The 25,168-nt window shown below is 38.2% G+C and overlaps 1 protein-coding gene across 3 annotated transcripts in view; it reads right to left on the reverse strand.

The window, feature by feature from the left end:
- Prkdc (protein kinase, DNA-activated, catalytic subunit) overlaps positions 1-25,168 on the reverse strand; it is a 217,066-nt gene that overhangs the window by 186,700 nt on the left and 5,198 nt on the right. For 2 of the 3 annotated variants that reach the window (NM_001108327.2, XM_087576674.1), the window contains 12 exon segments: positions 1,233-1,401; positions 3,871-4,035; positions 5,081-5,227; positions 18,757-18,914; positions 20,208-20,238; positions 20,320-20,375; positions 21,999-22,098; positions 22,194-22,306; positions 22,866-22,974; positions 23,640-23,714; positions 24,796-24,888; positions 24,980-25,056. In NM_001108327.2, coding sequence (NP_001101797.2) covers positions 1,233-1,401; positions 3,871-4,035; positions 5,081-5,227; positions 18,757-18,914; positions 20,208-20,238; positions 20,320-20,375; positions 21,999-22,098; positions 22,194-22,306; positions 22,866-22,974; positions 23,640-23,714; positions 24,796-24,888; positions 24,980-25,056 — 1,293 coding nt within the window. 3 annotated transcript variants of the gene reach the window in all.

The raw sequence follows: 25,168 nt of genomic DNA on the forward strand, positions 1-25,168 counted from the left end.
GAGACCCTGTCCAAAATAAAATAAAATAAAATAAAATAAAATAGATTCAGAAGCCAAAAAGCCTTTCTGGTTAAAAAAAAAAGTCCATAGCTCAGGGGTCCTAATCTCCTGTGGAAGGATCTAGTATAGTTACCTTGCTAAAGACGTCATAAAACTGCCTTCTAACTATTTATGCTTGTCTAGGGCCATAGCACTCTGAATGTACTCCCATTTGTCTAAATGTTTTAGCTTAGAAGTCTCTCTCTGCAGTGGGCACCAGGTAATGCAGTCAGGATGCTGATAATTATAGATTATTAATTATCATTAATCAGCCTTAAATGGGATACCTATATCCCCACCAACACCCCAAGACTCATGGACTATCTTGGAAGAAGGGTGAGGTGAATGTTAAGGGCCAGCGGATGAGGAGGAATGCTATGAAATGCTGTCTTCTAGACATGACACACACACTATATCTACAAACACACTGTAGCTTATCTGCACAAAATTAAGTCAACAGGCAGCAGAGATAGGACTCAGTGGGTTATTAACAACAAAAGAGAACATGGAGGGGTTGGTGGGAGGAAGAAATTGAGGGTTCATACAAGGAGTGGGAGGAAGGAGTTGGGGATTTTAGTACTTTGAATGAGAATGGCACCCTCAGGCTCATTTATATGTTTGAATGCTTGTTCCCTGGGTTCATGAAACTGTTGGGAAGGATTAGGAGGTGTGGCTTTGTGGAAGACCAGGTGTCACAGGGAATGAACTTGGAGATTTCAAAAACGCTTGCCTCTTGTCTCTCTCTCTAAACTTGTGAATTGGATGTAAGTTCTCAGCTACTGCTGCAGCACCGTGGCCTGCCTATCTGCTGCCATACTCCCTGTCATGATGACCACGTAAGTTCCCTGTAACTCTAAGTCCCAGTTAATTTTTTAGGCTTTCTTTTATAATAGCCTTGGTCATATTTCTCTGCATACCTACAGAACAGTAACGAAGACATGGGTACATTTAAAACAGATATGTTGAAATTGTCAAAAAGAAAATAAAAGAAAGATTCTATGTAAAGAAGTAATAGGTACAATTGACCCCAAAGTCTAATTTCAAAGAAAAAAATTGTTTCATCAAAATGAAAAGTTCTAAAAAGTAGTATATGCACAAAGAATCAGGGAACCAGATTTTCTTTAAATATATCAAATAGCATATTAAATGTTTAGTATTTACCACAAAAGAATCAAAATAAAGGGTAAGCTTACCCACAGCACTAATGCAATTCCAGTGAACTGGTCCCTTCTCTGTTAAGGATAGGAAAACTTTTACTAGTGCTTTACAACACACCAACTGCATTTTGGGACTATACTGAGGGAAGCTGTCTATCTGTACCACCATGAGATGTTCCAGTACTGGAGTATATACCTCTGGAACCTACCAGAAATGGAGAAAAAGTCAAAATTAGAACTGGGAATAGATATAATATTTTAATTATTTTATGATAATGTTATAATATATATTATAAAAATATGAAAATATTTTAATATATAAATATAAATACAAGGAATAGGACATGTATGTATATAATCTAATTTATTATAATTGAAGTAGTCACAAGTAAATATAAATTCTGATGTGTTAACCTAACTACTGTAGCTGCCAGAATAAAACTAAGTGCTGGTATTTACAGCATACTTCTAAGTGGTTATCTGAATCTTTCAGAAAGATGTAAAAGGTAACACCCATTTTTTATGCTCCAGACTCTTAAATTGTGTGTTGTGATCTAAACAGGATCATTCAATCAACTATGGGGCTCATAAGATATATCAGAATAGTAAAACATTTCCAAATACCCAGATGACAAATTAATTTAAAAAATCAAACATGTAAAGAACATGAGGTATGGGGCTGGAGAGTTTAGGAGCTCTCTCAGGGTAAGATCCACTCCTAGCACCTAAACGGCAGCCCACAACTCTTTGTAACTCCAGGTCCAAGTGATATAGTATCTTCTTCTGGCCTTTCAAAGGCCAGGCATGCATGTGGTGTTCAGACACCCATTCAGGCAAAACACCCATACACAAAATAATTGACAAATAAGAAATGAAGAATCCGAGCGATTTCTACAAGTGCTTGCCTGTTGTGTTACATGACCTGACCACACCCTAGCTTCTGAACACACACATCATGTCATGTAGTGCCAATATATATTGCCTGAAACACTTCAATTCTAATCCAAAACTGCATTACATTATGAATTAGTCTTTTTGTTTTTTTCTCTTATAGAAAAACAATGACTAATAACAAAAAGATTGGTATTTTTCTATCATTCCTCAGCATATAAGTATTAAGTTACTGTATCTTTGAATTATATTGTATTAGAATGGTTGAATTTCAAAGCTACTGTCCAGGCTGCAGGCAGCTTTAAGCACCTACTGCCCTTACAGAGAGTATTTGCTTCCCAGAGCCCACACAGTAGCTCTCACTCTAGTTCTAGGGGCCTCCCTGGACATCAGATAGACACAAGGGGCATATTCATATGTGTAGGCAAAACACTTGTATGCCTAAGAAATGAAAATAAGTAGAATGTGTTTAAAAAGAAAAACAACAAAACTGCCTTTTCTGACTTAAGTTCCATTTCAAAAAAAAAAAATCATTAAATGAATAATGGATTGGAATTAGGACAATATTTCCAGTTCTGAAGTGGCCCTAAACATACTTTTGCCAATCTGGGCTATACTTTTATGCCAAGAAACACTCCGCTTTGGTGGTTGTAAAATCATTCATCAATTCTGATACTGTACATCCTGTAGCAGCAAACAGAAACCAGGATTTAAATCTTTATGTAAAAGTAAACAAGTGATTCATCTCATTGGTATGTAAACTTCCTTTAATCTTTAATAAATGATAAAATTATACAAAAACCAAAGAATTGTTTTAAAATAAATTTAGTTATTCTTTACTGTCAGAAAATATTTGATTTGTACAACTATTTAATGTATTTATATACCCAGAACTGTTATCAAAACTTCCCTGGTTTAAAAAAAAAATCAGGAGTGGAAACAGTTTTAGTAACCCTGCTTTTAATAACTTCAACAAAACCAATGACATAAATACACAGGGGTACCTACACTGGACGTACTCCATATCATTCAAAATTCCTTGTGAAGGGTTCTGTCCCTCCACAGAAGAGAAGGCCCAGAACAGGGGAGGGTTTCAAGTGTCTGTCAAAACCTCCTTACCTTCCCCACCCACTGTCCAGCTCCTGCTTAGTTTACTTTGCACGAGGCAGTGGGGAAGTCTCGGGCTCAGACATGCCAAACCTGGTAAACTGAAAGCCAAGAAGCCCCTCCCTAGTTCCTGATCCTACCCAGGACTGCAGGATCAGTTACAGTCCCTGAGGGGCCTCTATTGTCTCATCTGAAAGCTTTTGTGTTCTTTTTCAGTCTCTGAGCTCACATGGGACCAGAAGTTGAGAGAAACCTTTATAGGTCCAGCAGACTGTTGGACTAGCAAACACAACTTTCACTAGCACCTGACCTTTGAAATTTTTACTACCTATTGTCAAAAGAAGTATTAGTGAGATTCGCACAGACGATGAGCCATGCTGCTGATTTCAAGTACAGTTATAATGGTGCTTGTGAGACACTTGTTGCTAAACTTTGCTGTTTCAAAAAATTAAATTAGTATCGACAAGCAAGTTTCTGGTGAATTATCCATTTTTTTATTGTTATTAGGGAGCTCCACAATTCATAATTTAACCAAGAAATTCTGTGTTTTTTATTAACTAAAATTATTTTTATATATTTATATATATTTATATAATAATTTATTAATTAACAAAGATTAATTGTGGAAATGAGATTAAGTACTTACAAGCATGTTCAGTGTAACCATTTCACTTACTGTGTCAAGGTAAAGCAACACACTTGCAATAGACTGAAGGAAACTTGGCATCTGGTAAACATGATCCTCAGTAGCATCTGTCTGAGTGAGGAACATCTGCTTACAGCGCTGAATGAGCTCCACGTACATGAAGTCAACATCTTTTGCATTTATAACCTTGCAAGGCTTTTGGAAAGGCAAAACAGAAACTGGAATCTTTACCAGCATCACAACAAAGGTATTCAATATGTCATATTAAAACGTGGTTATAAACTGCTCAATGTTATTAGTGTAAACTGTTTACTTGTTTATCTTATTATATCTTATAATTTTCATAATTATGTATATATTCACATCTTAAATAGTTACTTATATGCATTGTTAATTATATTCTAGGCTGTTTAAAGGACAGTTTTCACTGTGCACTGGCCATATAAGGCTAAGAGGCTTCTCACATACTACTTATTTTGTCCCTGGATTAGTTAGAGCTGCAAACAGAAACAAATGGAGATGGGGGTGAAGTGGGGTGGATAAGGCCTAGGCTAACTTTGAATTCAGTATGTAACCCAGCCTGTCCTCAACTTATAGCAATTTAGCTTCCTGAAGCTTGGATAATAGGTAGGAATATAGCTAGTCTTCTTAAATATGTTGCCTTCCTGTCCTAAGAGATCCTGTCTAAAACTTTAAGTGAATACAACTATAGTTTCATAGCTAGTCATAACTTAGTTATATCTATCTATACATACAGTTTTATAGTTTTTATAGGAAAAGGGATGCTTGTAACCTTCAGAATTAAATTTATATGTGTTTGTTTTCTTGGACGTGTTTGTATTTCTTGGTTAACTATGTTGTAGGTGTGTTTAGATGGCTTAACCTGGACCTAGAGAGCCATGTAGCCCAGGTTGGCCACAAACTCTTAATTCTCCTGCCTCTGTTTCCTGCACTGGAATTACAGACATGTCTCAGGTAAGAGCTATATCTTTTTACAATCACTTCAGGGTAGTTTTTGAGATATTAGCTAACTTATCTTGGTCTTTTTTTCATGTACAATAATAATAACAGAATAATAACTCAACTTATAAGTGTACTATGGGGAATCTAAGATAATGTATGTATGCCAATACATAGTAAACACTGAAAATTGAACTGTTAATAAAAAAAACAATAATAGATTCCTATAAATAGCTAAATAAAACCAAAACCGTAAAATACAGTAAAAAATGAATCATACTCCCGCAAATAGTCCATATCCACGAATAGCAATGGCTAAGTCCTTGTTGTTTGAATCTGCATTTCTGATGATTCCATAGAACTGTTCCATGAAGTACTTCAGCTTACTCTTATGCAACTCTGCATCTTCTGCCACAGTAAATGAAATCTGCAATTGCATGACATTTACATCTCAGAAACATTTAATAGCAAAATAAAAGACTTAAACAAATATGACTATTAACATAGTTTGATTTCTTTTACTCAGAACTCTCTGCTTCAATATGCTTAGTAACAGAAGTACAGAAAAGACAGTCTAACTAAGGATATACTGTTATGTGATGCATTTTGCCTTAAAAGAGAGAGAGGAGGGGGAGAAGAGAAGTGGAGGAAGAGAGAGACAGACAGAGACAGAGAGAGACAGAGACAAAGAGAGACAGGCCAGGAAAACTGAGATGATCAGAAAAGGGAACTTCACATTTAAATTTTTCTTAGCTACATTTGTTGTTTATCGGTCTGTGTGTGTGTGTGTGTGTGTGTGTGTGTGTGTGTGTGTGTGTGTGTGTGTGTATGTGTGTGTGTGTAGGCAGGGAGACAAACTATGAAAGCCCCACCATGTGGGTTCAAGATATTGAACTCGGTCATCAGGCTTACTGGCAAATCTTTACTCATTAAGCCATCAGCCCAATTGTAGTTATTTTTGAGATCCAGCTACAAGAGATATAATTAAAACTACGTGCAGGAAGAGAAAAAAATGATACTTGAGATCACTGTTGCCTGAATCAGGATTTCTACTCCTGTGATAAACATCAGGACCAAAAACACTTTAGGGAGGAGTTTGTTTAAGCTAACACTTGCACGTCACAATTCATCACTGAGGGATGGGCAAGAACTCAAACAGGACAGTAACCTGGAGGCAGGAAGCAAAGCAGAAGCCATGGAAGAGTGCTGCTCAGTGCTTCCTTGGTCTGGCTTGCTCGATCTCTTATGCACCCCAGGATCACCAGCCAAGGGTGGCACTGCCCACAATGGGCTGGGGTTTCCTACATCAATTATCAATCACCAAAATGCTGAACAGACTTGCCTAACAGACCAATATTATGGAGGCATCTTCTCAATTACAATTCCTTCTTCCCAGATTAGCCTAGCTTGTGTCAAGTTAACATAAAAACTAGCCAGCATAACTATCTACCACACAAACAGCAAACAACCTATGTTGAAGAACACGAGAGTTTCAAACAGCATTCTTAATTTTAGCACAAAATCTACTCAAGTGTAGAAAACAATCTAGGTAACTATCAAAGGCAGAGTGAAAAAATTAACTACTTCCACTGCTAATTTATCAATATATTTCCCAATTATTCCCAAAGCATTATATCTGAACATGTCCTTCTTGGCTCTTTACTCCCATTAATTTTTTTTTAAGATTTTACTTTATTTTATGTATATGTGTACACTGTAGCTGTCCTCAGACACACCAGAAGAGGGCATCAGACCCTATTATAGATGGCTGTGAGCCACCATGTCGTTGCTAGGAATTGAACTCAGGACCTCTGGAAGAGCAGCCAGTGCTCTTAATTGCTGAGCCATCTCTCTAGCCCTACTCCCATTAATTTTGAAAATATGGAATTATCATTCATAGTGCTTCAAAAACTTTTCTTTCACAAAGCATGTCATGAACATATTTCCCAAAGAGTAAATAATTAAGCCAGCCAAAGTGGCTCACTCTACAGGGATTCTGACCTAGTAAGACTGCTGAGAGTTCAAGGCCTGGATTACACAATCTCACATCGCTAACGGAATAAGATATTATTTCAAAAACAAAACAACCAAAAATAAATTAGATATCTACTTAGTTACTGAAAATATTTTCATCTTACTGTAAACTATTGAATCACTTAGATGTGATCTAATGTGGCATTGGGTCCTGTCCTTTACATGCACTTGTATCCAATTATCTTCTTATAATAGCAAAAGGTAAAAATAATTAGTTCACAAGTGAAGGACAATTTATAGCATCATGGTTCATAATGACACATTATGCTACTGTTAAAAATTAATCAAGTAAATCCCAATATCTTATTAGGGAGATTTCAATGCTGTGGAAAATCTGGAAGCTACAAAAGTTACAAATAATACTTCTTTATGTAAAAATTTCAGGGGGGAGGGAAAAGAGAAAGAAAATAGTCACCAAAATGGAAAACAATCGTTTTCTTGTTGTAGGATATCAGATTTGAACAGTCTTTTCTGTTGGTTGGTTTCTTTTATTTATTGTTTTGTTTTTCGGTTTTTTTTTTTTTTTGCTTTTGCATGTGTGTGTGGTGGTGGTGGTTTCTCTGTGCAGCTCTGGCTACCCTAGAACTCACTCTGTAGACCAGGCTAGACTCAAACTCAGAAATTCACCTGCCTCTGCCTCTCAAGTGCTGGGATTAAAGGCCTGTGTCACCACTGTCTGGCTATTGTTTTGTTTTGAGTAGCGCAGACTGACTGGCCTGCAACAATCCTCTTTCCTGGGCTGGAATGACAAACAAGAACTATAGCACCTAGCCTTCTTTATACACACATACATGCACATGCATACATACACATGCATTTAAATTTGTACTCATACTTAAATTATATGTAACAAACCTGCAATGTTTTTCCACAGGAACTTTATATAAAACTGAGTTTTTGGAAAATGTTTTATCCCATAGAATAATTCTTAAATTCAAAATTTACATCCCATCGCTAAATTAATTATGGAAAAAGAAAAGTTGGCAGACATCTACTACCTAGCTTCAAGAAATGAAAGAAAAGAAAGACTCATGGAGCAAATTAACCGTCCAGAAAGAAAGTAATATATGTCAGGTAATTTTTGACAAAGGTTAAAAGGACAAAAACCAAACCAAACAAAACAAAAAAAGCATGTTTTCAATAAGTATTGCTAGAACCAAGAAATGAGAGTGAATTAAACTCCTACTTTAACCCATACCAAAATGATTCAACATGTATTACAGACCTAAATATAAATGTAACAAGTATAAACCTCCTACAAAAAAAAAAGAAAGAAAATCTTAGGGCATAAAAAGGAGAAGTTGGAGTCAGACATGGAGGCACACACCTTCAATCCCAGCACTTGGGAGGCAGAGGCAGAGGCAGAGGCAGGAGGATCTTTGATTTCAAGGCCAGCCTTATCTATCCAGTTCATTATAATAAGTCCATGTTTTCTATCAGGTTAGTTTCCTCATTTAATTATATTCACCTTCTGTATCAGACATACCACAGAGTAAGAAAGAAAGAAAGAAAGAAAGAAAGAAAGAAAGAAAGAAGGAAAGAAAGAAAGAAGCAAGGAAGGAAGGAAGGAAGGAAGGAAGGAAGGAAAGAAAGAAAGAAAGAAAGAAAGAAAGAAAGAAAGAAAGAAAGAAAGGCAGGAAGCAGGCAGGCAGGCAGGAGGGCAGACAGACAGACAGAGAGAAAAAAAAGGGGGGGATGGGGAAGTTCAGTTTTCTGAGGTAGTAGTAACTAGATAGTCCATACACACAAACATAGACTATCAGAGTCTGTTAAATTAGGGATAACATTTCAAAGGTACTCTGAGTAACCAGGTCAGTGTTGGGAGAAAGATCCATCCTTATGCTCTGAAATTTAATAAGAAAGTGACTTAATACCAGTGTTTATATGGATGTGATTACATATATTCTTGACTTCTCAGACAGTTATTTTTACTCATGTAAAAAATTTTGAATTACTTCAGTAATTGGACTTTTGCTTTTGAGAGGTCTTATAACTAGACTACTATTTTGAGTGAAGGCTGTATATTATATATATACAACAGTCTTCTGTTTTGTCCTTGGTACATATTTAACTTGAACAAAAATTATTCTAATTAAGCCTTAAGTGTCAATGTATAGACTTGTTTTATTTAAATTTTTTTCTCCCCAAAACATAACAAAACAAAAAAAAAAAACAAATCAAACAAAAAACAAGAAAGAAAAGCCAGTTTAAAGTTGTTAAATTGGACATCCTTCTTCAAAATTTAAAACTTCTACTTTGAGAGATGCCATTAAAAGAATTTAAAAAAAGCAGGCAACAGAGGAAAAATTATTCATAACGCTTTCAGAAAAGGGTTTTAATCCAGAATATGCAGAAAACTCTTAACACTCATAAACAAGGTATGATCGCATATACATTTAATCCCGGACACAAATGGATCTCTGAACCTTTGAACCCAATTCAGTCTATCTACATAGTGTGTTTAATCCAGCTAGGGATACATAAGGCTACATACCTGTCTCAAAACAAACAACAAACTCTAATAAAAAAACAGACAAACGAAATTTTAATATGGAAAAAATGAGAAAAAAAGAAAAATATACTTGGTAAAACAAGGTTTAAGAATGGCTAATCAGCTACCACTGTCTTTTGTTAACCAGTGTAATATCTAGCTGCAGTAGAAGTATTTCTCTTTCATCCACAGGTAAATGTAGGTCTCTCCACACAATATCCATGCAGTTTCTTTCTAGAGCAGATGAAACCATCATAGATGCTACAACTGATCAAAATGCAGAGAACAACTGACCATGGAGAGCTCAGTCTCTCTCTCCCTGCACATCTATAACACAGCCCCTTCATCTAAGGCTCAGGGAACGTCATGAGAAACAAGGAATAAAGACTGTAAGAGGCAGAGGACCAGGATGTCTGCTGGGAGACAGTGAAGCTGTACACATGGCACTGTGACAATATAGTTACCTAAATAAGAGCTGAAGAATGACAACACCAGCTGATATGCTAAAATGGACAGGGGGAACATCTCAAAAGGTTTTAACCCTAGATGAAGGAAGTCGATGACTTCTGCTCGGTTGTCCAATTCCAAATGGTCACTCCTGAACACATGCACACAACACAGAATAGGCATCAAATACACACATGTATATACAGGTAACAATCATAACTAAAGAACATTCCTTGCGAGGGAAAGGAGAAAGGCATGTTGGAGGAACACGAAGAAGAAGAGAGAGAACTAGAAATGATGTAAATACAGTACTCGTATCTCAAACGCTCAAGAAATTAAATCTTTTTAAAAGGAAGAAAGAAGGCGATAGAGAGATTAAGTCTAAGAATATATGTTGCTTTTGAAGAGGAGCTGGGTTTGATTCCCAGCACCCACCTAGTGGGTCACAGTGGTAGCTCACAATCATCTATAACACCAGTTCCAAGGAATCCAATACATTACTCTAACCTCAGTGGGGCACAAGGCACATAGGTAGCATACATACATACACACACACACACACACACACACACACACACACACACACACACACACACACACCCAGGCAGAAGACATAACAGGGTAAGGCATGGTGGTGCAGGCCTTTAACCCTAGCACTGAGGAGGTAGAGTGTTGGGGATTAATTCTAATGTTTTGTCTTAATTCAGCTCCCAAAAAAATCACACAGGAATCTGCATGCCCAGATGCTGAGGGTCCCTGTCCCCTACTGGTTTTTGATTAATCAATAAAGAGCCGACACCCGCGGATCCCGGCCCGCAGCAGCTCTCTGCTCCCAGACCCGGTGAGAGAGAGACCCAACCGCCTGGCCAGGTGGGCACTCCTGAGGCTGCAGAGCGGAAGAGACCACCAACACTGCTCACCCCTGCCCACATCCCTGGCCCAAGAGGAAACTGTATAAGGCCTCTGGGCTCCCGTGGGGGAGGGCCCAGGAGGAGCAGGACCCCTGCCTGAGACACCGCCAGAACCTGAAAGAAACAGACCGGATAAACAGTTCTCTGCACCCAAATCCCGTGGGAGGGAGAGCTAAACCTTCAGAGAGGCAGACAAGCCTGGGAAACCAAAAGAGACTGCTCCCTGCACACACATCTCGGACGCCAGAGGAAAAAGCCAAAGACCATCTGGAACCCTGGTGCACTGAAGCTCCCGGAAGGGGCGGCACAGGTCTTCCTGATTGCTGCCGCTGCAGAGAGCCCGTGGGCAGCACCCCATGAGCGAACTTGAGCCTCAGGACCACAGGTAAGACCAAATTTTCTGCTGCAAGAAAGCTGCCTGGTGAACTCAAGACACAGGCCCACAGGAACAGCTGAAGACCTGTAGAGAGGAAAAACTACACGCCGGAAGGCAGATCACTCTGTCCCCATAACTGACTGAAAGAGAGGAAAACAGGTCTACAGCACTCCTGACACACAGGCTTATAGGACAGTCTAGCCACTGTCAGAAATAGCAGAACAAAGTAACACTAGAGATAATCTGATGGCGAGAGGCAAGCGCAGGAACACAAGCAACAGAAACCAAGACTACATGGCATCATCGGAGCCCAATTCTCCCACCAAAGCAAACACGGAATATCCAAACACACCAGAAAAGCAAAATCTAGTTTCAAAATCATATTTGATCATGATGCTGGAGGACTTCAAGAAAGACATGAAGAACTCCCTTAGAGAACAAGTAGAAGCCTACAGAGAGGAATCGCAAAAATCCCTGAAAGAATTCCAGGAAAACATAAATAAACAAGTAGAAGCCCATAGAGAGGAGACACAAAAATCCCTGAAAGAATTCCAGGAAAACACAATCAAACAGTTGAAGGAATTAAAAATGGAAATAGAAGCAATCAAGAAAGAACACATGGAAACAACCCTGGATATAGAAAACCAAAAGAAGAGACAAGGAGCTGTAGATACAAGCTTCACCAACAGAATACAAGAGATGGAAGAGAGAATCTCAGGAGCAGAAGATTCCATAGAAATCATTGACTCAACTGTCAAAGATAATGTAAAGCAGAAAAAGCTACTGGTCCAAAACATACAGGAAATCCAGGACTCAATGAGAAGATCAAACCTAAGGATAATAGGTATAGAAGAGAGTGAAGACTCCCAGCTCAAAGGACCAGTAAATATCTTCAACAAAATCATAGAAGAAAACTTCCCTAACCTAAAAAAAGAGATACCCATAGACATACAAGAAGCCTACAGAACTCCAAATAGATTGGACCAGAAAAGAAACACCTCCCGTCACATAATTGTCAAAACACCAAACGCACAAAATAAAGAAAGAATATTAAAAGCAGTAAGGGAAAAAGGTCAAGTAACATATAAAGGGAGACCTATCAGAATCACACCAGACTTCTCGCCAGAAACTATGAAGGCCAGAAGATCCTGGACTGATGTCATACAGACCCTAAGAGAACACAAATGCCAGCCCAGGTTACTGTATCCAGCAAAACTCTCAATTAACATTGATGGAGAAACCAAGATATTCCATGACAAAACCAAATTTACACAATATCTTTCTACAAATCCAGCACTACAAAGGATAATAAATGGTAAAGCCCAACATAAGGAGGCAAGCTATACCCTAGAAGAAGCAAGAAACTAATCGTCTTGGCAACAAAACAAAGAGAATGAAAGCACACAAACATAACCTCACATCCAAATATGAATATAAAGGGAAACAATAATCACTATTCCTTAATATCTCTCAATATCAATGGCCTCAACTCCCCAATAAAAAGACATAGATTAACAAACTGGATACGCAACGAGGACCCTGCATTCTGCTGCCTACAGGAAACACACCTCAGAGACAAAGACAGACACTACCTCAGAGTGAAAGGCTGGAAAACAACTTTCCAAGCAAATGGTCAGAAGAAGCAAGCTGGAGTAGCCATTCTAATATCAAATAAAATCAATTTCCAACTAAAAGTCATCAAAAAAGATAAGGAAGGACACTTCATATTCATCAAAGGAAAAATCCACCAAGATGAACTCTCAATCCTAAATATCTATGCCCCAAATACAAGGGCACCTACATACGTAAAAGAAACCTTACTAAAGCTCAAAACACACATTGCACCTCACACAATAATAGTGGGAAATTTCAACACCCCACTCTCATCAATGGACAGATCATGGAAACAAAAATTAAACAGTGATGTCGACAGACTAAGAGAAGTCATGAGCCAAATGGACTTAACGGATATTTATAGAACATTCTATCCTAAAGCAAAAGGATATACCTTCTTCTCAGCTCCTCATGGTACTTTCTCCAAAATTGACCATATAATTGGTCAAAAAACGGGCCTCAACAGGTACAGAAAGATAGAAATAATCCCATGCCTGCTATCGGACCACCACGGCCTAAAACTGGTCTTCAATAACAATAAGGGAAGAATGCCCAGATATACGTGGAAATTGAACAATGCTCTACTCAATGATAACCTGGTCAAGGAAGAAATAAAGAAAGAAATTAAAAACTTTTTAGAATTTAATGAAAATGAAGATACAACATACTCAAACTTATGGGACACAATGAAAGCTGTGCTAAGAGGAAAACTCATAGCGCTGAGTGCCTGCAGAAAGAAACAGGAAAGAGCATATGTCAGCAGCTTGACAGCACACCTAAAAGCTCTAGAACAAAAAGAAGCAAATACACCCAGGAGGAGTAGAAGGCAGGAAATAATCAAACTCAGAGCTGAAATCAAACAAGTAGAAACAAAAAGGACCATAGAAAGAATCAACAGAACCAAAAGTTGGTTCTCTGAGAAAATCAAGAAGATAGATAAACCCTTAGCCAGACTAACGAGAGGACACAGAGAGTGCGTCCAAATTAACAAAATCAGAAATGAAAAGGGAGACATAACTACAGATTCAGAGGAAATTCAAAAACTCATCAGATCTTACTATAAAAACCTATATTCAACAAAATTTGAAAATCTTCAGGAAATGGACAATTTCCTAGACAAATACCAGGTATCGAAGTTAAATCAGGAACAGATAAACCAGTTAAACAACCCCATAACTCCTAAGGAAATAGAAGCAGTCATTAAAGGTCTTCCAACCAAAAAGAGCCCAGGTCCAGACGGGTTTAGTGCAGAATTCTATCAAACCTTCATAGAAGACCTCATACCAATATTATCCAAACTATTCCACAAAATTGAAACAGATGGAGCACTACCGAATTCCTTCTACGAAGCCACAATTACTCTTATACCTAAACCACACAAAGACACAACAAAGAAAGAGAACTTCAGACCAATTTCCCTTATGAATATCGACGCAAAAATACTCAATAAAATTCTGGCAAACCGAATTCAAGAGCACATCAAAACAATCATCCACCATGATCAAGTAGGCTTCATCCCAGGCATGCAGGGATGGTTTAATATACGGAAAACCATCAACGTGATCCATTATATAAACAAACTGAAAGAACAGAACCACATGATCATTTCATTAGATGCTGAGAAAGCATTTGACAAAATTCAACACCCCTTCATGATAAAAGTCCTGGAAAGAATAGGAATTCAAGGCCCATACCTAAACATAGTAAAAGCCATATACAGCAAACCAGTTGCTAACATTAAACTAAATGGAGAGAAACTTGAAGCAATCCCACTAAAATCAGGGACTAGACAAGGCTGCCCACTCTCTCCCTACTTATTCAATATAGTTCTTGAAGTTCTAGCCAGAGCAATCAGACAACAAAAGGAGATCAAGGGGATACAGATCGGAAAAGAAGAGGTCAAAATATCACTATTTGCAGATGACATGATAGTATATTTAAGTGATCCCAAAAGTTCCACCAGAGAACTACTAAAGCTGATAAACAACTTCAGCAAAGTGGCTGGGTATAAAATTAACTCAAATAAATCAGTTGCCTTCCTCTATACAAAAGAGAAACAAGCCGAGAAAGAAATTAGGGAAACGACACCCTTCATAATAGACCCAAAAAATATAAAGTACCTCGGTGTGACTTTAACCAAGCAAGTAAAAGATCTGTACAATAAGAACTTCAAGACACTGAGGAAAGAAATTGAAGAAGACCTCAGAAGATGGAAAGATCTCCCATGCTCATGGATTGGCAGGATTAATTTAGTAAAAATGGCCATTTTACCAAAAGCAATCTACAGATTCAATGCAATCCCCATCAAAATACCAATACAATTCTTCAAAGAGTTAGACAGAACAATTTGCAAATTCATCTGGAATAACAAAAAACCCAGGATAGCTAAAGCTATCCTCAACAATAAAAGGACTTCAGGGGGAATCACTATCCCTGAACTCAAGCAGTATTACAGAGCAATAGTGATAAAAACTGCATGGTATTGGTACAGAGACAGACAGATAGACCAATGGAATAGAATTGAAGACCCAGAAATGAACCCACACACCTATGGTCACTTGATTTTTGACAAAGGAGCCAAAACCATCCAATGGAAAAAAGATAGCATTTTCAGCAAATGGTGCTGGTTGAACTGGAGGTCAGCATGTAGAAGAATGCAGATCGATCCATGCTTATCACCCTGTACAAAGCTTAAGTCCAAGTGGATCAAGGACCTCCACATCAAACCAGACACACTCAAACTAATAGAAGAAAAACTAGGGAAGCATCTGGAACACATGGGCACTGGAAAAAATTTCCTGAACAAAACACCAATGGCTTATGCTCTAAGATCAAGAATCGACAAATGGGATCTCATAAAACTGCAAAGCTTCTGTAAGGCAAAGGACACTGTGGTTAGGACAAAACGGCAACCAACAGATTGGGAAAAGATCTTTACCAATCCTACAACAGATAGAGGCCTTATATCCAAAATATACAAAGAACTCAAGAAGTTAGACCGCAGGGAAACAAATAACCCTATTAAAAAATGGGGTTCAGAGCTAAACAAAGAATTCACAGCTGAGGAATGCCGAATGGCTGAGAAACACCTAAAGAAATGTTCAACATCTTTAGTCATAAGGGAAATGCAAATCAAAACAACCCTGAGATTTCACCTCATACCAGTGAGAATGGCTAAGATCAAAAACTCAGGTGACAGCAGATGCTGGCGAGGATGTGGAGAAAGAGGAACACTCCTCCATTGTTGGTGGGATTGCAGACTGGTAAAACCATTCTGGAAATCAGTCTGGAGGTTCCTCAGAAAATTGGACATTGAACTGCCTGAGGATCCAGCTATACCTCTCTTGGGCATATACCCAAAAGATGCCTCAACATATAAAAGAGACACGTGCTCCACTATGTTCATCGCAGCCTTATTTATAATAGCCAGAAAATGGAAAGAACCCAGATGCCCTTCAACAGAGGAATGGATACAGAAAATGTGGTACATCTACACAATGGAATATTACTCAGCTATCAAAAACAACGAGTTTATGAAATTCGTAGGCAAATGGTTGGAACTGGAAAATATCATCCTGAGTGAGCTAACCCAATCACAGAAAGACATACATGGTATGCACTCATTGATAAGTGGCTATTAGCCCAAATGCTTGAATTACCCTAGATCCCTAGAACAAACGAAACTCAAGACGGATGATCAAAATGTGAATGCTTCACTCCTTCTTTAAATGAGGAAAAAGAATACCCTTGGCAGGGAAGGGAGAGGCAAAGATTAAAACAGAGACTGAAGGAACACCCATTCAGAGCCTGCCCCACATGTGGCCCATACATATACAGCCACCCAATTAGACAAGATGGATGAAGCAAAGAAGTGCAGACCGACAGGAGCCGGATGTAGATTTCTCCTGAGAGACACAGCCAGAATACAGCAAATACAGAGGTGAATGCCAGCAGCAAACCACTGAACTGAGAATAGGTCCCCTATTGAAGGAATCAGAGAAAGAACTGGAAGAGCTTGAAGGGGCTCGAGACCCCATATGTACAACAATGCCAAGCAATCAGAGCTTCCAGGGACTAAGCCACTACCTAAAGACTATACATGGACTGACCCTGGACTCTGACCTCATAGGTAGCAATGAATATCCTAGTAAGAGCACCAGTGGAAGGGGAAGCCCTGGGTCCTGCTAAGACTGAACCCCCAGTGAACTAGTCTATGGGGGGAGGGCGGCAATGGGGGGAGGGTTGGGAGGGGAACACCCATAAGGAAGGGGAGGGGGGAGGGGGATGTTTGCCCGGAAACCGGGAAAGGGAATAACACTCGAAATGTATATAAGAAATACTCAAGTTAATGAAAAAAAAAAAAAAGAAATAAAGAGCCAACAGCCAATGACTGGGCAGGGTGAAAGGCTGGACTTTTAGGATTCCCAGGTAAGAAACACAGAGGAAAGAAAGAAGAGAACTGCCATGATTCGGAAACAGAGAGATCAGATTTAAAAGCTGCAGGGCAGAAATCATCCACCAATGTAGGTGAAAAGGAAAAGCAGCCCTATGGGGGACTACCTAGAAGGAAACAAGGCAGCAAAGATAATATATAGATTTAGAAAGTATTAACTCAGGAATACCAGAGGGGAGTGAGTGTGTTAGCTTAGCTGCTGGGAGGTTTGAAAGTGCCCAGCCATTGAACTAATCAAGGCATATCGAAATACAAAGGTTTTGTGTGTGTGTGTGTGTGTGTGTGTGTGTGTGTGTGTGTGTTGTGTGTCTTTTCATTCTCGAATCAGAGAACTCTGGTGGGTGGCAAGAAGTGTCTAGAGCTCAGAGCAAATTAACAATTCATAGCTACAGCAGAGGAAGTGGATCTCTGTGAGTTTGGGACGAGTCTCCTCTATATAGCAAGTCTAGGACAGCCAAGACTACATAGACAGACCCTGTCTCAAAACACCAAATAAATAAATAAAGTAGATTAACTAAATCTTAAAAGAGGAGAAAGAGGAAGAACCAAAAGCTGGGAGAGACAGACTGGAATTTAAGGGGACAGAAAGCCAGTGTATCTTTTTAATTTCCTGAAATTAGCAAAACCTGAGGACAAAACTGCTTTCTCTTTCCTTCCCTCCCATAAAAGTTTGAGTTTCAAGGCAACACTGCACATTTCATAATTTCATATAGGTTTTAAAGAACAAGCCTGTGAAGTTAACTAACTACTTTATCCTTTTTTTTTTTGTCTCTCTACATGGTTATGGCTGTCCTGGAATTTGGTCTACAAACCAGACTGGCTTCAAACTCACAAGAGATCCACCTGCCTCTGCCTCCTGAATACTGGGATAAAAGGCGTGCACCACCACACCTTGTCCTGTTTATGTGTCTGATTGTTTTGCCAGCATGTATGTGCATGTGCTACATGTAAGCCTGTTGTCCCACTCAAGTCAGAATAATGTACTGGATTCCCTGGAACTGGTGCCACCATACCCAGCTCTACTTATCCATTTTTAGTAGTGCTCCAAACAAAACTTTTGTTATACCTCTCTAGCATTTCCCATCACAGCCAATGTATGTGCACGCTTTCCTCAGCACCTAGCTGAGATTTCCTACATAAACTTCTGAATACTCATTCATCCTTAAAAGCAGTTCCTCAATCATAGCACATTCTCCTTAGCTAAAAAGGATGGGCTTCAAAAACTACAGGCTCAGTTCTATAACTTCATTCTACAACAGACAGAACCAAGGGGAGAGCATCCCTCTACTCTGGAAATGATAGCATAACTACAGTTAACCCTCACTTTCCAAGACAGGCTTCTGGTCTCTATCGTCTTACTCTAATTAGCCCCTGCCTTCCTTTTCCTCCTTCTCTATGCCACATCTTTTCTTTCCTCCATTAAATATGCCTTGATCTTGGTTCAAGTATTGATTAAATCTGAGATCATCCAATCTAGCTAACACCCATGGCAGAGCAATAGCAAAGCTTTCTACTATAAGTGCTACAAGAACTAATGGATCAACTTGTAATTCTTTTTCAAACATGCAGGTACAAGATTGGAATTTAGTTCTTTTGTGGAAGTTTTTAGTAAAAGTTGAATCTGAAGTACCTGTTTCAGGAAGGACTCCAGGGCTGAATGTGCAGCTTTTTTTAATTCCACATTTGTATGGTTACACCACTTTGACAGTACTTCAAATAAAGTAATATAGTTGTCCAGAAGGCAGGTAGTAAATTGAGATGCATGTAGGGTAAGTAGTCGTAGGCCAGCTGCAAATACAAAATCCATTCCATTTAAAATATGTCAACATAAGTCAGAATGTTAAAGTTCAAACCACACTCAAGAAAATTTAGTACAGAGAGGCGTGACGGTACGCACCTGTAAGAACTCAGGAGGCAAAGGCAGGATGTGAGTGTGAGGCCAGCCTAGTTTACAGAGTAAGTTCTAGGACCATCAGGCCTATATAGTGTGACTGTCTCAACACACACACACACACACACACACACACACACACACACACAAATATTCAGTATACTATCCTATAATAATCTGGTGATCTCAAAGTGCCCTGTAATACCTGTAACATTCTCAGTCTCCACGCTGACTTAGGCCTATGCCCTGAAATTGGATCTGGATTTATTGACTCAAAGCAGAATCAAAGACCCAAAGGGCTGAGAATACAGCTTAGTTCACAGAGTGTTTGCTTAGCTGCACAAGGCCCTGGGTATGGTAGCTATCAACGTGTGGCACATATGTCTGAATGTATGTACATATGCCTGAAATCGAAGCATTAGGGAAATGGATGTCCTCATCTATATAGTGAAGTGAAAGCCTACCTTGGGAACATGGAGCCATGTCTCAACAACAGCAAACTAAACAAGTAGCTTGAATCTCCTGAATGATATTCTAATATATACATGTATTATACATGAATACAAATGTATGTACAAAAATGTTTATATATGTATCTATTTGTGTTTACATATATGTGCATATATACATATAAATGTGTGTATATATTATATATATGTATTATACACACACACACATACATAATACACATATACACATATATCTTAAACTCTTTTCTGTATAGACTTAAAACATTTTTGGCCATTGAGTCTAATTGCACTAACATTAAAAATGTACCTTTTTAAAATTTTCTTATTACATGTGTGAGCCACACAAATATGAAGGCCAAAGGACAATTTGTAGGAGTCAATGCTCTTCTGTCACTACATGGGTCCTGGGGATGGAACTCAGATCATAACTCTTGAAATCAAGTTCCTCTACTCACTGAGCCATCTGAGCAGTCCCAAATAAGTATATATTTATGATATATATTTGATATATATATATAGATCAAGTAACATGCGTACCATCATCCCAGTAAGAGTTTATGTGCTTCAACTAATAAAACCTTAAAGCACCATTATAAATAATTACATGTGAAACATCACAGGTGCTTTTGTATTTGCTTTCATTCTTACTTAAACAAAACCTTACCCACAATGCTAACTTAAGTAATGTAAACTGTTACCGTATTAAAAACCGAATCTTACCTAAGGGCACAGCGTATCGCTTCATCTCAATCTATTGCAGAAAAAAAGAAATCATCATACGTGGAAAATCACAAGTACAACTGTAAAAGACTTAGAGTAATATTAATACTACCTGAGGACGAATTGCTTTTAATGTAAAACCAAATATTTCCTTTGAAGTCTGGGGATCTGAGGATATAATAACAACAACAGAAGAAGGCTGTTAAAAATTGTAAAGTTGTTTATATTTTTTTATCAGATACTTGCAAGTGACAGCTTTTCTTAAGACAGACTGATATGTGCAGTAGCTGCACAGATTATGATTCCAGAGTAAACTTCTCAACATCATTTGACTGAGCTAGAGCTCCAAGTTACAGCTTCTGGGGACAGCGGAAAGAAAAATCTGAAATAATTACTGTGTGAGGTCAGGTCTCTCAGGGCTTCAGCTTTTTTCATCTACAAAAGAGACAACTTATAGTTTCTATGAAGACTGGAAGGTTAATAGAGGTTAAAAGGTGTGACTCACTCAAGTCCAAACATACTTCCTTTTCCCCCAGTGCTCTCAGGCATTTACTCCACATACAATGCCTGCTTTGGTGGTTTGAATGAGAATTCTCGTATATTTCAATGTTTAGTCCTCAGTTAGTGGGACTGTTTGGGAAGAATTAATGAGTGTGGTCTTGTTAGAATAAGTGTGTCACTGGGGATGGGCTTTGACGTTTCAAAAGCCCATGCCAGGTCCAGTCAGTCTGTCTGTCTCTCTGTGTCTCTCTCAGTCTGTCTCTATCTCTGTCTCTTTTCTCCGCTTACTGCCTGAAGATCAGGATGTGAAGCCCGCAGCTACTGCTCCTTCCTGCCATTATAATCATAGACTGATCCTTTAAAACTGTAAGCAAGCCCCCAATTAAATGTTTTCTTCTATAAGAGCTACCTGGGTCTCCTCACAGAAATAGAACACTACCTAAGACACCTGGTAAATGATCGAAACTACAAGCGTGAATAAAGTATTACTATGGACCTTCATAATTTTATATCCTAAAGAAGAATGCAGAAGATGTATATACCTATAATGTATGGATCTTCCAGGCAAGCTGACACCAAAACAACCTATTTAACTGTCTTCAATCACATTATTAATTGCAGCTATACAGAAGACAAGGCTTATTCCTAACTGGTTTCTTTGTCCTTCTAGCAGTGACTTATATACAGCAGAAAACCATCTGCTCTGATAGAAGATTTCTGTATTAGAAGACAGACATGATAGGCGCCTGAGGAAGAATGACATCAGAGAGGCCTTATAGTGATAAAAATAGCATATTTTTCTAGCATAAAAAAGATTTTTAAAAAGTCAACTTTGGGATTAAAAAACCAATTTAGTTTGACTATACTTTCAGAAAGGCATTACTAATATAATAGCGTCTGGACTGAGATTGCAAGAGATTATTATTTAAGTTAAAGAACATTTAAGTAAAAATAATTGGAATAGTGGGAATGAGGGTGCACAGTGGGGGAAGTGCACAGCCTCCTATACAAACATCCTCATATCTATTTTTAATGCGGTAAAATCTGCATAATATCCATCATTTTAAAAGTGTATAAAGAAATAGTTTAGCAACTTGAAATGCCTAAAACTTTTCATTACATAGAACAGAAAGGCTATACCCTCTGAAACCACCCCTGCCCCAGCTCCTGGAAACTTGTATTCCACGGTCTGTCTCTACAATTTCCTACTTATGTAATTCATTTAAGTGGAGCTTTATGCAGTTTGATTTTTGTTTTGGGACAGAAAAATCAAGCAAAGCCTGGCAATACCTTCTTCCATGGACTTGGTGAAGTTGCACAGAAGTGAGGACAGTCCCTTTAGACAGCCAGCTAGGACAGGAAATTTAGGTTCTCTGACTGTAGATGTCATCTAGAAGGGAGTTTTTAGGAAGAGATCACAAAAGGAAACAACAACACACACAGGAAAACGAGACCATGTAAATGTAGTCACAGGGAGTACCATACCTGGGTCTTAAGCTCTCCCAGAAATGCCCGGAACAGGTTTTCTGAATGATTTACCATTTCACTAGGATGAACCTCACCTAACACTCCCAGGAGCTCATAGACTTTTTCTAAAACTGAAAAAGAAGTGCCAATAAATGAAAGCAAACTACATTAAATAAGTAAAATAACAAAAACGTAGAAATGAGAACTAAGAGGGCATTCAGTTCAACATGGTTTTAGGGCCAGCCAGACAGCACAGGGAGGCAGGCACTCTACGGGCACTTGCTGCTAAGCCTAACCCGAGTTGGAGTCCCTAAACCTACATGGTAGAACCCCAACTGTCCTCTGACTTCACACATGCACCTGCACACACACAAGCATGTTTACACACATGCACCTGCACATACACAAGCATGTTTAAACAATGTTTTAAGTAATTTTATAATAAAACACAAAGTACCCAAGTTTTCATGAAATTCTTCCCCAAGTTTTATTTAAATCTACCTGTATAAGCTAAGCTGTACTTGATGTGCTTTTCCTTAAGGAATCTATATCTATAAGCCAAGGTGCACTTGATTTGTTTCTACTTAAGGAGTCCTTTTGTTTCCACTGCATTTTTTTTTTCAGCAAAAGACCTTCTTTGAGGAAATTGTTAAAGTTAATTTGTTAAAATATTTGAAAATAGCATCTCACCTGTATCAGGTAGTTTTGATTTTGATACAAGTTCTCCATAGAATTTGTTAAATAATTCTCCGATCTTAAATCCATCCATGACTCTGGAACTTCTTAGTATCTTAAGTAACTAAAGAAACAGATTACAATTTTCTAAAGAGGAAATATAGAAAAACATGTTCCCCTTCAGTAAGTCCTGACCTCCAGCAGCTACACTCTTGGGAATGACACACACTTGGGATTATGGGGAAGTCTAGTGTGAGTGATCAGCAGATCACAGGGGAAAGGCAAGCTAAATATAACTGTAACTTCCCCAGAGACCAGCAACATAACTAGAGCTTTTCTTCACAGGCACTCAAGATCACACATCAACTAGTCCAATGTAACTCTAAACCAGAAATGCAAAAGGACTCGGACGACAAGTGAATGTGAACCACAGAGGGTACAGAAAACATCAATCCATCCTCACTACTAAGGTTTTGAGAAAAAGTCAAAGGATATACAAGGGTACCTAACAGCATCAGATTTGACCAAAGACAGTAAAAGTGACGAATGGAAAAGCACTAAATTCTCAGCTAATTCTCTTCTTTATGTCTCTTACAAGTTCACATTTTTCTCAGAAAATTAGGAGAACAAAACTCCAGGTCTTGCCAGGTGGTGGTTACAAAATCTACATGTCCTTTACATAATCACAACTCTAACCTCTCCGAAACTCCCACCTAAATAAAGCACAGATTCCCAGTCTCATGTTGCACACTTAACATAAAAACACACAACTAAGAAATATAAAATTACCTTAATCAGAAGATCTAAGGCTGGAATTTTACATTTAGCAGTTCTATCTTTTGTATAAACACTGATACAAGTATTCTAGGATGCAAAAAGAAACATCTCATTCAAAAGGAGATAAAAATAACCAGTATGATTTAAGAACTAAGACTTAACAATATTTAACAAAGTTAACTTAACAAAACTGTATCTGAGGAGGTAATACCAATGTGTAACATAATAAAATTTATTAATTAACCATTAAAAACATAATAGAATATATAAATGTACAGATTAAAAGTTACTGAGAACTTTGGCCAGGCAGTGGTGGAACATGCCTTTAATCTCAACTTGGGAGACTGAGTCAGGCAGATCTTCGGCTTCCGGGCCGGCCTGGTCTACATAATGAGGTCCAGGACAGCCAGGGTTACACAGAGAAACCCTTTCTTGAAAAATCAATCAATCAATCAATCAATCAATCAATCTTACTGAAAACTCCAACTCAATATGCTATGGCTGTAATGGTAACTACACAAGTAGATGATGCCTTAGCAAGAACTTGAAAAAAATGAAAAAAATAGAAAGTGCATCATTTCTTTCTACATACATTTCATACTTGTTGTTATACATCAACAAACAAGCTATAGGCCCAGCTACTTACGGCTAAGGTGGCACAGGAAAATGTGAGTAGCTCAGACAACACACTGATAGCGAAGAAAGCAAGTGAGAAACAAGAAAGCAACAGACATGTTAAAAGGGGGCTGGAGAGATGGTGGCTCTGTCCTTGGTACCAAACTGGAGTGTGTTGGGGTAGAGGACGCTCCACAGAATTGTGGTAAAAGTAAATAAAACAAGCTATGTATCAGAGAATGTTACAAATTATGACATATTTATAAATATTAACTACTAATTCATGATTTAAAACACCTAATTTATTATTATGAAAGGCATTATTTAATTTCATATATGACGGTGTTAACATTACCAAAGCAAGTTCTTCCAATAAGGTCTTACCAAAACCAAAATGAATGCTGAATGACACCATTATTCCTAACACAATCAAGCCAAAATGAGTAAGCTCCAATAAAAAAAAGTTTAAAGAAACAAGAGTCTGAGTTCTGTAAACCACAAACTTAAGATTAAAGTTGGTAATAAGTGAGATTTGACTTTTCCTCCTCCTTACCTTAATATCAAAAGAGTAATGCAGAACCTTCTGGTCAATTTTTTCTAAGAAAACACATAAAAATTTTAGGGCTTCTTCTCTACAATCACGAAACTATAAGAAATAAACAGGAAATATGGGTAAGAATAAGCCACTCCAACAACGAGGAAGATAGAAGAGACAAAAATCAAAGCATTGCACTTACTTCATCAATGCTAAGTGACTTCCGGATAAATACAAGCAAACCAAACTCTTTGGAAAAAACTAAGGAGATCTGCAATGCTGGAGTGGGGGAGGAGAAAAAAAAAATCAGAAGTGCCAAGAAACATTCCATAACAGACTTGTAAAAGTGTGGCCTGGTTTTCAAGATAGTCTTGCAAGTAGTAAAACTAAC

Source organism: Rattus norvegicus, chromosome 11 (genome assembly GCF_021556685.1).
Source record: "Rattus norvegicus strain SHRSP/BbbUtx chromosome 11, alternate assembly SHRSP_T2T, whole genome shotgun sequence".
NCBI lineage: Eukaryota > Metazoa > Chordata > Mammalia > Rodentia > Muridae > Rattus > Rattus norvegicus.